This window comes from Papio anubis, chromosome 6 (assembly GCF_008728515.1).
Source record: "Papio anubis isolate 15944 chromosome 6, Panubis1.0, whole genome shotgun sequence".
Lineage (NCBI taxonomy): Eukaryota > Metazoa > Chordata > Mammalia > Primates > Cercopithecidae > Papio > Papio anubis.
This window is the reverse complement of record NC_044981.1, coordinates 115989605-116007722: the sequence shown is the minus strand read 5'-3', so window position 1 is coordinate 116007722 and position 18118 is coordinate 115989605. Positions and strand designations below refer to the sequence as shown.

At 36.4% G+C, this 18118-nt stretch overlaps 1 protein-coding gene across 6 annotated transcripts in view; it reads left to right on the top strand.

Annotated features, from left to right (window-relative positions):
• The window catches only part of ADGB (androglobin), a 235351-nt gene that overhangs the window by 122186 nt on the left and 95047 nt on the right, over nt 1-18118 (top strand). For all 6 annotated transcript variants that reach the window (XR_002521725.2, XM_021937748.2, XM_021937749.2 and 3 more), the window contains 5 exons: nt 8049-8082; nt 9249-9435; nt 9923-9986; nt 14560-14662; nt 17392-17533. Coding sequence is in view for 5 of the 6 variants with exons in the window: in XM_021937748.2 (XP_021793440.2) it covers nt 8049-8082; nt 9249-9435; nt 9923-9986; nt 14560-14662; nt 17392-17533 (530 nt within the window). In the remaining variant the exon portion in view is untranslated. The remainder of the gene's footprint in view (nt 1-8048; nt 8083-9248; nt 9436-9922; nt 9987-14559; nt 14663-17391; nt 17534-18118) is intronic.

Sequence of the window (18118 nt, the reverse complement as noted above, 5' to 3'; positions counted from 1 at the left end):
TTTGGCTTACTGTCTATTTTATCTGATATAAATATCGCTATCCCTGCTCTCTTTTGCCTTACATTTGCATGGAATATCCTTTCCCATCTTTTTATTTTCAGTCTATATGTGTCTTTAAAGGTGAAGTAAGTCTCCTGTAAGCAGTAGATAGTTGAGTCTGTGTTTTAAATCCATTCTGCCACTCTATTCCTTTTGATTGGAGAATTTAATCCATTTACATTCAAGGTGATTATTGGTAGGTAAGCACTTACTACTGTTATTTCATTTTTTTTTTTCTGGTTGTTTTGTAGATCCTTTGTTCCTTCTCTTCTGTTTTCCTTTGTGATTAGGTTATGTTTTCAGTGGTTTGCTTTGATGTTGGGTATCTACTATAGGTTGTAACTGTATGAGTACCATGAGGCTTTCATAAAACATCTTATGGTTGTAACAGCATATTCTAAGCTGATAGCAACTTAACTTTGATCGCATACAAAAACTCTACACTTTTACTCTGTCTCTCTTATGGTTTATATTTTTGATGTAACAATTTACAATCTTTTATATTGTGTATCCCTTGACAAATTATTGCAGTTATTATTATTTAAAATATAATTTTTCTTTTAACATTCATACTAAAGATGTAAGTGATTTAAACATCACCATTACAGTATTAAAGTATTCTGAATTTGACTATGTACTTACTTTTACCAGTGAGTTTTATACTTTCATTTTTTTAATGTTACTGATTACCATTCTTTTCTTTCAACTTGAAGAATTCCCTTTAGTATTTCTCGTAAAACAGGTCTGGTGGTGATGAATTCCCTCAGCTTTTGTTTGTTTGGGAAAGTTTTTATCTCCACTTCAGTTTTGAAGGACATATTTTTAAAGTATAGTATTCTTGCTTAGTATTATTTTTCTTCAGTACCTTGAATATATTGTCCCATTCTCTCCAAGCCTGTGAGGTTTCTCCTAAGAAATTTGCTGATAAATTAGAACTCCTTATTTGCTTCATTTCTCTTGCTACTTTCAGAATCCTCTCTTTGTCTTTGATTTCTGACAGTTTGATTTTAGTATGTCTTGGTGTATAGTCTTATTTGGATTAAATCTGATTTTGAACACCTTCTACCTTCCTCTACCTGGATATATATAACTTTCCCCAGATTTGAGAGGTTTTCTGCTATTATTTCTTTAAGTAAGTTTCTACTCCTTTGTCTCTGTCTTCTCTTTTTTGAACTCAAATATTTGCGCTTTTGATACTGCCCCATAAACCGTGTAGTCCTTTTTCATTCCTTTTCTTTTTTCCTCATTTGAGTACATATTTTCCAATAGCCTGTCTTCAGTTTCACAGTTTCTTTCTTTTGCTTATCTGCTTGATTGATTCCACTGTTGACCTTCTCTTTCATTTTTTGTTTCATTTCATTCATTATAATTTTCACCTCTAGAATTTGTTTAATTTATTAAAATAATTCCAACCTCTTTGTTAAGTTTCTTGTCTTAGTTGTTCATTGTTTTCCAGATATCACTTAATTGTGTTTTGGTATTTTTTTAAGTTCACTGAGTTTCCTTAAAACAATCATTTCACATTTTTGTCAGGCAGATTATAACTCTCTATTTCATTAGAGCTGGCTTTGGTGCTTTATTTTGTTCTTTTGGTGGGGTCATGTTTCCATTATTGTTCTTGATGCTTGTAACCATGTGTTGGTGTCTGTAAATTTAAAAGAGTAGTAAATTATTCTAATTTTTGCAGACTGGCTTTGTCTTTGAAAGCCCTTCACCAGTCAGATCATCTAGAGATTTCTGACAGGTTGCCCACAGGCAGGTTTGTTACTGTATTCCTTGAGCAGTCTGGTCTAATGCCTAGATCAGCAGGTGGGCAACCCTGGCACTTGGGTCTACAGGATTGGGCCTAGAATGTGTGTCGCTGGAAACCAGCCTGAAATCTGGGTCCACAGAGGCTAGACTTATGCTGCATAGACCTAGAGTACCAGATTCTGCAAGGGTGGGCCTGGGGCCTCAGTTTATGGGGGCCAGCCAGCCACCAGGGTCTACTGGGTGGCCTGGACCCTAGGCCTGGTAGGGATCTACTTTACTGCTTTACTGGTCCAGCCTGTGTTTAGGTCCAAGGCAAACTCCAGTCCTTACTTCTTTTTTTTCTTCTCCCAAATAGAGGGTATCTCCCTTTGCCTGGGATTGGGAGCGATGTGTGTGATGCAATACTGTCCTTCCTACCCTCTTCAATGTGTCTTATTTCTGTGCCACATTCAGTTGCTATAACCTTTCACCAAGTTTCTTTGGCTCTTATGAAGATATTTTCTTATGTGGATTATTGTTTAAATTGATGTTTTTGCAGGGGGCAAATACAAGAAAGTCCTGTTCTGCCCTATGACTGCTAAGAGCTCCTGAATATTGTGTCTTTGTATAAACAAATTATTTGTATTTTTAATGTGGTTGAATTTATTTATATATTCATGTACAAATCTGGTTCCTTAAACCAGATCTAGAAATCTCAATCATATATAATCATATTGCATATATATAATCATATTATGATTATATATGATTGAGATTTCTAGATCTTATTTAAGAAATTTTCCCTATTCTTAGGTCATAAAGCTATTTTTCTAATCATCTTGTACAATGTTATAGTTTTACTTTTATAAAATCCAATTAATTTGGAACTGATTTTTGTGTATGATATAAAATGATGAATCCAATTTTATTATTTCCCATATGGATACACAATTAATTGTTTTTAGAGGAATTCTTATGCAACTTTTAAACTTTATAATGAAATTTCAAGCCATTACAATATGATAATGCTTGTAAATATAATTCTAAGTTATAATAATATATTCTTGGAGATGAAAGGTATCCATAAACTGATGTTCCAAATCATAATGAAACTTTGAAAAACTCCTCTTTAATTGGTTTGGCTTTTATTTGTTGAATGTGATAGCGTATGTGATGGTATAAGATATCTGGAGGTCACATCATCACATACAGATCAACAAATCTATTAGTGTTAATTAGAAAGTAGAGACTAATAGGTGATTAAGGAGAATGAATATCTGTCAATATTTTTTGAAGTTTTTTTAAATTTAAATTATTGATTGCATTAGTTTTAAAGAGGTAAATATTATCCAGAAGATCATCATAAAATAATAGCCAGTGTGCTCTACACCTACTCATTTTTCAGTCTTCTTCTCAAGAGTCATGCACTTTTATTTTATTTAACTATTTCTTCTGGTATGTATCTCCATAATTCTAAATAGTAGGCTTCATGAGGGCAGAGAAATTGATTTTATTATATTTTGTTTCTCCCTCAGCACCTGTGAAAATGCCTAGCATATAGCAAACACCATGACATATTTGTTGAATGACTACATGCTATTATATCTTGATCTGTTAATTTAGAGGTTATCTCTTGACTTCCTGTCATGGGAGATAAGGATTTAGCACACCTAACCTCACTTACTGTCCCATATCTACACTTTCCCCTGTCTTCAAGATTTTGTCATTTCATAAACTTTGGTTGAATCAACATTCTTGTTTTGTAAGGATTATTACTGCTGAAGCAAATACTATAACATTTCTTACACAAGGTTTTATACAAGCAAATTACTGCACTTTTTCCTTTGCTCACTTTACTATAAGAAGCATTAGGCCAGGCATGGTGGTTCACGCCTGTAATCTCAGCACTCTGGGAGGCCGAGGAGGGTGGATCACAAGGTCAACACATCGAGACCACGGTGAAACCTCGTCTCTACTAAAAATACAAAATATTAGCCGGGTGCGGTGGTGGGCGCCTATAGTCCCAGCTACTTAGGAGGCTGAGGCAGGAGAATGGCATGAACCCGGGAGGCGGAGCTTGCAGTGAGCTGAGATTGCCCCACTGCACTCCAGCCTGGGGCGACAGAGCGAGACTCCGTCTCAAAAAAAAAAAAAAAAAAGAAGCATTAGTAGGTCTTTCCAAACACTACAAAAATTAAAATATCTCTATACATCATTTTCTACATAGTCAAATACATCAAATATTTTATAAATGCCAGTTCTTTTTTTTTTTTTTTTTTTTTTTGAAACATCACCCATGTACTCTTTTGCTGTCTTGCTTCAGTGCAAACTGAGAGAACTTTGCTCCTGGTACCTTTAGACTTCCTTTTGTCTCTCTTCTCTGATGAATTTCCTATTTTTGGTCTCTCTTCTTTCATGGTTTAAACCCTAATTTTAGTGTAGCATATCTTCCAATACTTCTTCAGAAAAGATGTACAGGAAGTAAAATATATGAGAACTTGCATGCTTGAAGATGCCTACATTCCATTCTCCCACCTAATTTATATTTTGGCAGGATATAAAATTCCAATTTAGAAGTCATTTCCTCAAAATTTTAAAAGTCTTATTTAATCTCTTGTCTTCTAATTTTAAGCATTGCTCTTGATTTAAAGATGACATTCTGGGTTAGGCATGGTAGCTCACACCTGTAATCCCAGCATGTTGGTAAGCTGAGGCAGGTGGCTTGCTTTAGCTAAGGAGTTTGAGACAACCTGTGCAAGATGGTGAAACCCCATCTCTACAAAAACAAACAAACAAATAACAACAACAAAAAACCCATAAACATTAGCCAGGCATAGTGGTGCATGCCTGTTGTCCCAGTTATGTGGGAGACTGAGGCAGCAGGATGGCTTGAGCCCAGGAGTTTGAGGCTGGAGGGAAATAAGATCATGCTACTGAACTCCAGCTTGGGCAACAGAGCCAGATCCTGTCAAAAATAAAAAATAAAAAATAAAAAGGCATTCTGATATTCTGATTCTTAATCTTTTATATGTGACTCTTTTAGGACCTTATTTCCATTCTTGGCATAATGAAATTTCACTCATTGGCCTTGGTATGGGGTGTTTTTTTTGGTTTGAGACATAGTCTCACTCTGTCACCCAGGCTGGAGTGCAGTGGCGTGATCTCGGCTCACTGAAACCTCCACCTCTCAGGTTCAAGTGATTCTCCTGTCTCAGCCTCCCAAGTAGCTGTGACTACAGGCACACCCTACCACGCCTGGCTAATTTTTTTTGTAGTTTTAGTAGAGATGGGGTTTGGCCATGTTGGCCAGGCCAGTCTTAAACTCCTGACCTCAGGTGATCCACCCACCTCGGCCTCCCAAAGTCCTGAGAGGCGTGAGCCACCGTGCCTGGCCCCGGGGCTTTGTTTTTTTAAACAGGAATTATTTTGCATACTCCATGAAACCCTTCAACCTGAAGTCAAATTCTTCCGTTCTGGAGAATTTCTTTATACCACTTCCTCGATCATTTTCTCTCCTCATTTTTCTCTGCTTTGTGGATCTTCTATTACACTACCTTTCTCCCAATTTACTCTCTAATGTACTTGATTTTTTTCTCATTTATTTAAATATATTTATCCTTATTTATTTTAAATATTTTAAAACTGTTTAGTTTTAGTAAAATACACACAACATAACATTTGCCATCTTAACCATCTTTAAGTGTGCAGTTCAGTAGTATTGAATACGTTTTCACTGTTGTACGACCAATCTCCAGAATTCTTTTCATTGTGCAAAAGTAAAACTCTATCGGCATTTAAAAGCTTATGATTCTCCCCTCCCCACAGCTCATGAAAACCACCATTCCACTTTCTGTTCCTACAACTTTGACTATTCCGGGTACTTCACATAAGTGGAATAATAAAGTATTTCTGCTTTTGTGATTGACTTATTTCACTGGGCATAATGTTAATGTTCTCAAGCTTCACCCATGTTTGTACACGTGGCAAGATTTCTTCCCTGTTTACGACTAAATGATATTCCATTGTATGTGTATATCACATTCTGTTTATCCAGTCATTCCTCAATTGATATTGGGTTGCACCAACCTTTTAGATATCGTGAGTAATGCTACTGTGAATTTGGGCGTACACTTATCTCCTTGAGACTGCTTTCAGTGCTTTTGGGAATATATCTAAGAGTGGAATTGCTGGATATGGTAATCGTTTGAGGAACCACCACACTGTTTTCCATAGTGACCACACCATGTCACATTCTCAACAGTGCCTCTCAAATTTCTCTACATCCTTACCAACATTTATTATTCTCTGTGTGAATTGTTTATGGTAGCCACCTTAATGGGCATGAAATGGTGTCTCATTGTAATTTTGGTTTGTATTTCTCTAATGATTCATGATATTGAGAATCTTTTCATGTGCTCTTGGCCATTTGTATATCTTCTTAGAAGGGTCCATTCAAATTCTTTGCCCATTTTTTAATTGCATTGTTTGGGTTATTTTGTTGTTTTTGTTCTTTTTAGAAATTCTATGTATATTCTTATATTTTCATCTTATCAGATATATAATTTGCAAATATTGTCTCCCAATTTGTAGGTTGCAGTCTGACTCTGTTGATTGTGTCCTTCAGTGTACAGAAGTTTTCTTTTTTTATTTTATTTCAACTTACCTATTTTTTATTTGTGTTGCCTGTGCTTTTGGAGTCATATGTAAGAAACAATTGCCAAATCCAGTGTCATGAAGCGTCCTTCTATGTTTTCTTCTACGAGTTTCGTAGTTTGTATCAGCTTCAGTGCCTAAAGCTTGTATTGTTTATTCCACTTATTCTATTTTTAGTTTCTAAGAGCTCTCTCATTTTTTATTTTTTGTAGAAGTTCCTTATTTGATAGATGAATATCCTCTTATCTTTCTACTATTACTAATCTTTTAAAAATTGCTCCACATAATATTGTTTCTGTTTTCTATGAATCTTGCCACCCATAATTGTTAGCGTCTTTCTTTCATATAAGAATCTCTCCTCAATTGTTTGCCAATACTTTGTTGTACATATATATTTAAGAAATTTAAGGCACCAAATAGTTGCTGATTAGAAGCAGCTCAATGGCATGGCCAGAGTTATCAACTGTTGGCTCTAACTTAAGATAATTGAGGATGAGTGAGTTTTATATGGAGGTAGGGCTGGCTGCTAAAGTGCATCTTGCAGCTTGAGCTCTTTTCCCTAACTCTGGTGAGTTTCTCCAGTTAATGGTCCTCTAAGGTTGATCACAGGGAATGGTATATACTTGTCCATCCATGAAGGCCAAGCACAGGGAAGCTGAGAGTCTCAGCACTTAGCTTGTGAACTTTCACTTAATTCCTCTGTACAGTAGACTCTTCTACTTCCAGAGTATCTGTGAATTCAGAATAAGAGATTTCTCATTTAATTTCTCCACTTGAAGCAATTTCAAGTGTGCTGTTTAGGCAGTAGACTGGATGCTGAACCAGAAAGATTAGGGAGAAGAAGTGGAGTTCCTTGTATAGACATTCAACCCATGTCCATGTTTTCAGCCCGTATCTCATTTTTTCCTCCTCAGGTACCTGCTAATCTACTCATTGCTTCTGAGGTCCTAAGGCATGGATAGGCTTTGCTTTGCACTTAGTATTTACCTGTCACTACTTTGCTATCTCTTCCATCCACTTTACATAATCAAAAAAAAAATTGTTGACATTACCTGTAATTAGCCTGTATGAGTGTTTGCCATTTTACTTTTTACATTTATTTTTAATTGTGTTCCAGAACACAATTATTTGATATTAAATAATTAAAACAAAATTTATATACACATGAATTCAATTTAAATTCCTTGTTAAAACTTTCAGGAGCCATTTTTATAATTGAAATCAGCCTTTTTAAGTTCTATACATTACTTGCCAGTCATAATCTTACTAATTTCTCTATATTAATGGCTGGTACCTTGTGCCAAGTAATATGTCTACTTAGGGATATTACTGTTTTAATTTAACTCTTGTTACAGGATTCAGTCATTTAATAAATTAACATATTTTGTGTCTTAATGTGACAGGCTTAAATACCCAGTCAATTATTTAATTCAATTCATGTTCTTTGACACTTAAAGTTAAAAACAAATTTTTTGTTGGTAAGTTTTAGCAAATTTTCACAAAAACCTATTTCTTCAAGGTTTAAGAAACGATATTAGCTCTTTTAGTAACTTTGGTGCTTTGGATAGCTGTAATATTTTGTTGAATTCAAAATGGTTTCATAATGTGTTTCTTTTAATTCATAGGGAAATGCTGCTTCACAAGTTATACTTGGAAAAGGTAAATTAATAATTTTCCTGTGACTTTTTTCAATGTACGTCAAGATACAGAGGGGCATCTCTGCTTCTTGACAACTTCGCTTCTGGCTCTTAGCAGCCTTTCTTCAGTGTCTCCTTTGATTTGCTGAGCCTAGTCTGCTCTGGGCTTTAAAAAAAGAGATAATTTCAATTGTTAAATTGAAGCTAAAAATAAAAATAAAAGAGGATCTGATTAAAGACCCATGAATAAAGTTCATCTGTTTTAATGCTGCACCCTGTGATCAAAACACTGAAACCACTGCAAATTCCTTAGTTTCTAAATAAAAGACTTGAATTCAAAATTATGTATATAATTTTGGATCCAGAAGTCTACAGGAATGCTATGCCGGCCAGGCGCGGTGGCTCACGCCTGTAATCTCAGCACTTGGGGAGGCTGAGTCGGGCAGATCAAGAGGCAGATCGAGACCATCCTGGCCAAAATGGTGAAACCCTGTCTCTACTAAAAATAGAAAAATTAGCTGGGCATGGTGGTGTGTGCCTGTAGTCCCAGCTACTCAGGAGGCTGAGGCAGGAAAATCACTTGAACCAGGGAGTCAGAGGTTGCAGTGAGCTAAGATTGTGACACTACACTCCAACCTGGCAATAGAGCAAGACTCCGTCTCAACAAAAAAAAAAAAAGAAAAAGAAAAAGAAAAAGAAAAAAGAATGGTATGCCACATTACTTGGTAAATATAAAATAAGGCTCTAGAACCACTGACTGTGGGGAGTAATTAGATGTCTTACTGAAACACATTTGTTGCACTAGATCTTTCAAGTTTTTATTTCCCTTTCTGTTGTCTAAGCCATCCCCTCCTATAAGAATATGTCCATCAATAGCAGATTTTAAGTAAAGAATCTAGCTAATTTCTGTTGTAACTTCACAATCTCTAAAGAATCTATGAACAAATTTATCAAAGTAATTTGGCATTTCTGAACACTCTAATATGCATAGAAATTATTATTAAATTCTCCTATGTGTATGAAATGTGTCTCTTTGTGGACCTCCATAAATGTATGAAGCCTGGATTATCTCAGTAAATATTTTCCCAAAAATAGACTTTGATATTTAACTTCCCCTTTATCATTTTACGTATCTCAATAACTTGTTATTTAACAATATAAGGTATTTTTGACATGTGTGTCTTCTAGGCACAGAGGAACAAACCGACTTTGGATTGGGTGATGCCCATCAGAGTGATGGATTAAACTTGGAAAGAGATATAGTCAGCCAAACCACAGAAACACAGGAAAAATCCCAGGAAGAACTTCCAATGACAAATAATGGTGTTTCTAAAGAAATATGGTTAGATTTTGAAGATTTCTGTGTTTGTTTTCAGTAAGTATCCCAATGGGATCAATCTGACTATGTCGTAGTGGTTACACCCTGAGCTGCATTAGCATACAAAGTCACATTAGGATTTATTGTTGCATATTTAATATAGTGGTTATACAACCTCTTAACTCTTAGCATCATTCAAAATAAGCCAATAACAGCCTAGTGTTAGTATAATATCAAATAAACGTTATAAAAGGGAAAATAAGTATATTGATTATCCATATAACACATTAATAGCCAAACCAATTTTAGGCCAGTTTCCACTTCTCCTCAAAGGCTTGTTTCTTAATTAAAGTGAAGAAATTTTATTCACTGGAATAATTCTTGTCCCTTTAGGGCAACTGACCCAATACTGTTGTTATTTTTTAACTTTCTTCCTACAATTATTTGATTATAAGAAACTTAACATGTAGTATTAATCTTTAAACTTAACATGTAGTATTAACCTATAATGACAATAACATGTTAAAAATGTCTTTTTTTTCAGAAATATATATATTTTCCACAAGCCAAGTTCATATTGCCTTAACTTTCAAAAATCAGAATTTAAGGTAAATATATTATAATCTCTTCTATTCTCTTTAAATTTTTGGTAGAATCACACCAGTGGGAAACATCTTCAAATTTCTCTAAACATTTCTAAACTTGTAACATAATTATATTTTTAAAAATTATTTTTTAGAGTCTCCCACTAACCCTTATCTAAACAATAAGCAAAATTCCACTAGCTCATAACCACAAATGTGATCCATCTGACCATGTTGAATCCTGGCCTGGATTATTACACAAATACACATTAAGAAAAATTTGATTTATGAAAAAATGAAGGACGTGCACAAATAAATTCACTAGATTTGGTTTCAATTAGTATTTATGTTTCCTAAAACATAAGAACACTCCACCATTATGCCTGCATTTTTCCCCCATATTATCCCTCTGCCTGGAGTTTCTACCTTTTCATCCCTGTTATCCTCTTTGCTCTTGTTCAGCTAATGCCTAGAAATCCTTCAGAATAGCATAGATGCCCTTGACACTGTGAGGCTTCCCTTCCCTTGCCATGGAGTCTGGGTTAAGAGGCTCAGCTTCACCAGCCTGACCAACATGGTGAAACCCCATCTCTACTAAAAATACAAAAATTAGCCAGGCATGTTGGTGTGTGCCTGTAATCCCAGCTACTCAGGAGGCTGAGGCAGGAGAATTGCTTGAACCTGGCAGGCGGAGGTTGCAGCGAGCTGACATTGCGCCACTGCACTCCAGCCTGGGCAACAGAGTGAGACTCTATCTCAAAAAAAAAAAAAAAAAAAAAAGAGGTTCAGCTTCATGCCCTCTGTATGCTCTGTGTTCTCCTAGCATTTGCCTCCCACCTTCCCAACTTTCTGATTGCTTCTCTGTGCCCATCCTTCCCCCTACTTACTGTTAGCATGATTAGAAGGGCTGTATCCTTTTGTTTACCACTTATAAGAACATTCCTGCCATGAGGTAGGAACTGAATTTAAAAATTGTCAATTAAGGTAATTAACAAACCACATATTGAGCAGAATTTTAAGAAAAACTATGGCACATATTCTGGGAAACTAAACTGTACTAACATTTACATATTGTCCTGTCATAGGACAAGGCCACCCAAGCATCTAATAATAATCCCACACCACCATGAGCAGTACGCAGAGGTGGGAGAAGTAAGGAGTCCTTGAAACTTTTCTATTGCATTTGTAACACATGAAAATGGGCAGAGAAACCTTTTGGTCAGACCTCAAGAGCTGCTCTGTTGCTGGCTCCCTACTCTGAAAATAAGAATAGTGACTGGGGGAAAGAAATCCTTCACCTAGTCCTAGAGTATGTGAAAACACCTAGAGGAATACTTTGACTTTATAGAGATAACACAACAATTAATTGGGAATAGTTGAACCCAGAGTATGATATCAGCATAATGTACAGTTTATAGTTTAAATTTAGGCATATTTCCATATTTAACCTATTGCCAATGATGAAATGACAATGGTTTATACATGTTGTAGGCCCTTAGGCTTTTTATTGCATTTACTCCTCATAACAAACCCTGTGAAAGAGATATTATTCATGAAATGCTCATCATCACTCGCCATCAGAGAAATGCAAATCAAAACCACAATGAGATACCATCTCACACCAGTGAGAATGGCAATCATTAAAAAGTCAGGAAACAACAGGTGCTGGAGAGGATGTGGAGAAATAGGAACACTTTTACACTGTTGGTGGGACTGTAAACTAGTTCAACCATTGTGGAAAACACTGTGGCGATTCCTCAAGGATCTAGAACTAGAAATACCATTTGACCCAGCCATCCCATTACTGGGGATATACCCAGAGGATTATAAGTCATGCTGCTATAAAGACACATGCACATGTATGTTTATTGCAGCACTATTCACAATAGCAAAGACTTGGAATCAACCCAAATGTCCATCAGTGACAGACTGGATTAAGAAAATGTGACACATATACACCATGGAATACTATGCAGCCATAAAAAAGGATGAATTCGTGTCCTTTGTAGGGACATGGATGAAGCTGTAAACCATCATTCTCAGGAAACTATTGCAAGAACAGAAAACCAAATACTGCATGTTCTCACTCATAGGTGGGAATTGAACAATGAGATCACTTGGACACAGGAAGGGGAGCATCACACACCAGGTCCTATTGTGGGGAGGTGGTAAGTGGGAGGGATAGCATTAGGAGATATACCTAATGTAAATGATGAGTTAATGGGTGCAGCACACCAACATGGCACATGTATACATATGCAACAAACCTGCACATTGTACACATGTACCCTAGAACTTAAAGTATAATAATAAAAAAAAAGAGATATTATTACCATCATTTTACATCTAAGGAAAATGAAGCAGATCAAATGTGAAATAACACATGTAAAACACATAGAAGAATGCCTATTGGTAAGTGATAATAAATGTTGGCTGTCATTTACTAAAGACAGTTGCATGGTAGCTTTTGGTACACATAACCATCCTAATTTAAAAGTGTATGTGGTAAACTGGTCAACTATTCTTTATTCTGATCTTATTCTTATGAGGTGATGATTAGCACAGAATTTTTTTTCTCTTTTAAATGTCTCAGCTTGGTGAAATAAAATTACGACATTCCTTTTTATTTTCCTGAATTGTTTTAAAATTAATGGTGTGAGAAAATAACTTTCTTGGAAGGCATTGGAATATAATCTTATTGGCATTTAGTATGGCCTGAAAGGAAGGATCAGCTGTGGTCTGAGGCCAGACACTCCAGACCTTAGTGGCCTGCTGAGCTGGGGACACAGAGCCCGAAGCCTGTCCTCAGCACAATCCACTTGTTCCCTTGGTGTTCAGAGAGAGGTTAGAGCAGGGTCATTTCAAAGGTGCCATGAGCTGGCACCAGGGCAGAGCCCCTGTGTGGCCTTTAGGAACACCCCACCCCTCAATTCTCAGGCCCTTGAAAATGACAGAAAATGAGCTCCGGGCAGAAACTCCTCCTCAGGCATGCATGCCAGGTTCCCAAGTCCAAGGGTCCTTCATATTTTCAGATAGTGTATATTTGAAACAACACTCTATATCATCAACATGTCACAGCTGACAGGAAACAAATAAAATAAAGTGCCAAATGAAAACAAATGGAAAACAGGGAGAGGAGTAATCATTTAAGTCATGATTACATTGTATCAAGCATTTCTAGCACTCTTTGTTATACTTGATTAAATAACAAGGCTTCCTTTTTCATAGCATTGCTACATATTTGTCTTTCATATATTAACTGTTTTTTAAATACTATGATAGAATATGAAAAACTTTTAAAGTGTAGCATATTTCAATTAAGTTAATTGAACACATTTACCGTGTGTCATCCCTCACAATTATGTTGAAGCACTGAGAACTTGAAAGGCAATAATAATGTATTAGACAAGAGTGCCAGCCTTAGAGTCAGGCAGATGGCTATACCTACTTTTATCTCGTGTCTTTGCTACTACAAACTCTGTGACCTTTGGTAAATAGCTTACCCTTTCTGTGTAATAAGATACATTAATGTATCTAAATAATTATATTAATTATTAAGTATTATTAAGTACTATCAATGTGTAATTAGATACATTGATAGTACTCATATAGGGTGAACTGAAATTATATACATGTAACCTTTATGCAACTATCTTTTAAGGGAAGTTTTGATTTTACTAAGCACTTTATTCCATCTCCAAAACAAAAACCCACAGCCCACTGTGTCAGCAAGCAGTGGGTATTGAGTTAGTCCGTTCTCACACTGTTGTAAAGAACTACCTGAGACTGGGTAATTTATGTAGAAAAAAGATTTAATTGCCTCACAGTTCCACAGGCTGTACAGAAAGCATGGCTGGGAGGCCTCAGGAAATTTACAGTCATGGTGGAAGGCGATGGGGAAGCAAACATGTCTTACCATGGCAGAACAGGAGAGAGAGAGAGACAGCAAAGGGGGAAGTGCCACATGCTTTCAAACAACCACATCTCCTGAGAACTCCATCGCTAGAAAAGCAAGGGATGAGTCTGCTCCCCTGATTCAATCACCTCCCACCAAGCCCCTCCTTCAACATGTGGGAATTACAATCTGACATGAGATTTGGGTGGAAACACAGAGCCAAACCACGGCAGGTGTATATCTGAAGCTCCTGTGGAAAGAAGGAAGAGAGAGCTTATTTCATGTACCATCCTGTAAAATAACTTAAGACATCCAATTGGCCATTCCCATTATCTGCCACAGTTACTTACTCTGTGGCCTTCCTGCCCATCAAAGACCCATGCTTGAGTACTACTCTGCCCTGGGCTCAGTCTCTTCTCTTTCTTATTTCTGGAACAAGCATATCCCTTTTCTTTCCTCATAGAGGAGAGCTCTGCCTCTCTCTGATATGGTGGCTAGTCCAACACAGCGCTGCAATTTCCACAGATGGTTGCCAACATTCACCCAGTATAATTTTCTTCATATAATTAGATTCATAAAGTGTTTATTTTGACACTAAGTTTCCCGTAAATCTTAGATGTTATACTATGTTTTCATTACAAGTGAAAATAATAGCATTGATCAACTGATATTAAGTACGACAACTGCTCTAATTTCTTGCAGTTTTCAGAAGAACGAGTGTCCTACTATCTATTTGTAGATAGTCTAAAACCTATTGAACTACTGGTTTGCTTTTCTGCATTGGTACGCTGGGGGGAGTACGGAGGTAAGAGGACTCTGAGAAAATGATAGCCTTAAAGCCCAGATCATGTTCAGGCTAGGAAACATGCAATAATAAGATTTTTAGAGGCTGGGTGTGGTGGCTCACACCTGTAATCCCAGCACTTTGAGAGGCTGAGGCGGGTGGATCACCTGAAGTCAGGAGTTCTAGGCCAGCCTGGCCAGCATGGTGAAACCCTGTCTCTACTAAAAATAACAAAACTTAGCAGGGCGTGATGGCAGGCACCTGTAATCCTAGCTACTCGCGAGGCTGAGGCAGGAGAATCCCTTGAACCCGGGAGGCAGAGGTTGCAGTGAGCTGAGATCATGCCATTGCACTCCAACCTGGGCAACAAGAGGGAAAGTCTGTCTCAAAAAAAAAATTAAAAACAATTAAAAAGATTTTTAGAAGACAATGGATGAAGGAACTTCCTCCCTTTCCAGAGTTTCTCCAGAGTCCCACTGGACCACCTACACCACCTCCTCTGATGCTCTTACTCTGCAGACACCAGGGGTTATGCTCACTCCTGCCACCCGCACCTCTTCTGGTTGTACTAATCTGTTCACCTTTTTGTTGTACTTAGTCAATCTATTGTTGCTGTCGTTGTTGACCTGCAAATGTCATCATTCTTAATTATTTCAACATCTATTGAAAAACAAACTATTTGTTTTCGATTTGACATTCCAACAATCTTTTCCTCTATCCCACCTTGGTCTCCTACTTTCATGGTTACCCTGTAGACTTTAAGTTTACTTTTTTTTTTTTTTTTTTTTTTGGTGCATCATCTCAATCATCTCAATTTCAAGCACCTGACTTCCCCCCTCACTGCTTGACTCTCTAGTTCACTCTACAGAACTCCCACTCCTACAATTTTGGAAATACTGGGACTTCCATTACTCTCTACCCTGCCACTTTTTTTTCTGTCCATCACAGAGATACCCTCCACACATTTGCTCTTTTTACCCCCTCATCTAATTTTCCTGGAAAAACTTCACTATTGGTTAAACTTGATGCTATATCCAACTCGCAGTTTCAAGACAGCAGTTGAATGTGATCAGAGGGGAGAAAAACAAACATACTGGCTAGCCCTGCTTAAACTTGAGGAACGCGAATCTCAACAAGGCCTTAAGCACTGCCAGTATTTCATTCGTTCATTTATTCTCCCACTCTTATTTATTCCTGTAGATGACTATTGCAAACCCTCAAACATGCTCTCTCTCTACAAATCTTCAACACCTACTCTTACTCTCACTCATGTTCAGCTGATGACTTGCTGCTAATCTCACAGAAGAGACAGAAGAAATCAGAAATGATTTCTGCTTTCAGAATTTCTATCTCCCTTTCCCACAATGAACTCTCTCAAAATCTAGGCCACCTTCCTTCTGTTCTAATGGATAGAAAATCTCTGCTCTTCTGCAAAGCCAACCCTTGCATAAACATGCACACACAGGCACATACTCACAAAACTTCATTATTTTATTCTTTGGCCTGTTTTGTTAATTTTTTTCTTTAGCTCAAATTAACAGTACATGGCACTGTAAATGTACAATAAGTATTTCCCAAATGCTTAATACTGAATGTTTGTCAACATGTAGGGCGAGGATTTTTTTTTTAAAACGGAAGTATTGTCAACGTTTTGAATGGTGTCTAATGTACAGCAGGTGGCTAGAAAATACTTGTTGTATAATAAATTTTCCAAAATTTAGTGATCTAAGTTTAGTGCGTCTACCAAACCAAAAACTCTGAAGCCACACCATATCCCAGAACATTTAAATTCCATAGGCATGAAGGCATTTCAGGTAATTTTGTGACCTTATATCCTCAATTCCAGTGTTTTCTGGAAATAGGGGAGAAAATATCTTGCCCTCAGTCACTGATGAACAATTAGCCCATATTATTTATCCATTTTTAAAGAAAAACTTGATATTAAATTCAAACTTTGTTAATTGCTTGCTTTCTACATAATGTCAAAGACTGAATCAAAGGTAAAAATTTTGATAAATAGGCTGGGCATGATGGCTCACTCCTGTAATCGTAGCACTTTGGGAGGCCAAGGTGGGCGGGTCACCTGAGGTCAGGAGTTCGAGACCAGCCTGGCCAACATGACGAAACCCCGTCTCTACTAAAAATACACAAATTAGCCAGGGGTGGTGGCAGGTGCCTGTAATCCCAGGTACTCCAGAGACTGAGGGAGGAGAATTGCTTGAACCCAGGAGGTGGAGGCTGCAGTGAACCGAGATTGCACCACTGCACTTCAGCTTGGGTGACAGAGTGAGAATCCATCTTTTAAAAATATATATATATTTTTATAAACAGTGAGATTTTTGGAGTTATTTTTTATACTGTTTTAGAGAAATCTCTTATTTTCAAGATGTAATATGTTTTCTTCCTTTAAAATTGAATCTAGAAGGATATTGTAGTTACTACCATAGAGATAATAAAAGCGATGCTATACTACAATGAAAAATGTCCTCCTGCTTCTGATTTTCCTATTCCTGGTTTCTTCACTTGAGAGGATTGTTATAAGGAAGAACATTGAGCAGGGAGGAAGACCTAAGTGTTTCTTTCTAGTAATTTACCTGGAGTAATTTCTAATGTTTTGTGAACATTCAATAATATTTCTAATGCTTTATTATTATTATTTATGTTGTTACTTAATTAAAAAAAACAGTACTAGTGAATGCCAAACTGCACTTTCACAATCAAATTTTGATACCTTTTTACTTATCTTCAAGCCTTAACGAAAGACAGCCCTCCCATAGAGCCTGGGCTTCTCACAGCTGAGACATTTTCTTGGAAATCTCTAAAACCAGGCAATCTTGTTCTGAAGATTCACACATATGCTACCAAGGCTACAGTGGTTCGTCTGCCTGTTGGGTATGAAGTGACTTCATTTTTCCCATAATAAAAATGGTTTGAAGCCTTGCAAATTGTTGGTTACTAAAGAAGTAAACAATATAGACTCTAAGATATTGTTTCTTAAAGTAATTTCTCAAGGCATAGGTCTATCATTATTATTCTTGAGAAAAATAATTCCAAAAAAACTACATTGAGAAATACTGTACAATGAATACCCCTTTGGGAGATTCATAATTGTCAAAGATTCTGGGAATATATTTAGTCAACAATACTGCTTAAGCTTGTTTAACCCAGCATTTTCTAAAAATAATTTATAAGTATTATACACATAACACTGATAATACTTTAAATATTATGAATTTTCTCATAAATATTTCTTACAAGTTTTCTCACCAATATTATAATACTTAGCAAAAACCTTCATTTTATTTAAATGCAAATTGAGAAATATGCATTTTTCCCCGCCAATCTAGATTTTCCTGTAGCTGATTTTTGTTAAATAATATTTTTAATTCAGATAAAGCTGGTTAAACACATTAGTTTCAATTTTAAAGAAAATACATATAATGGAAATTTTTTTTATTTTGATGAATAAAATTCAAA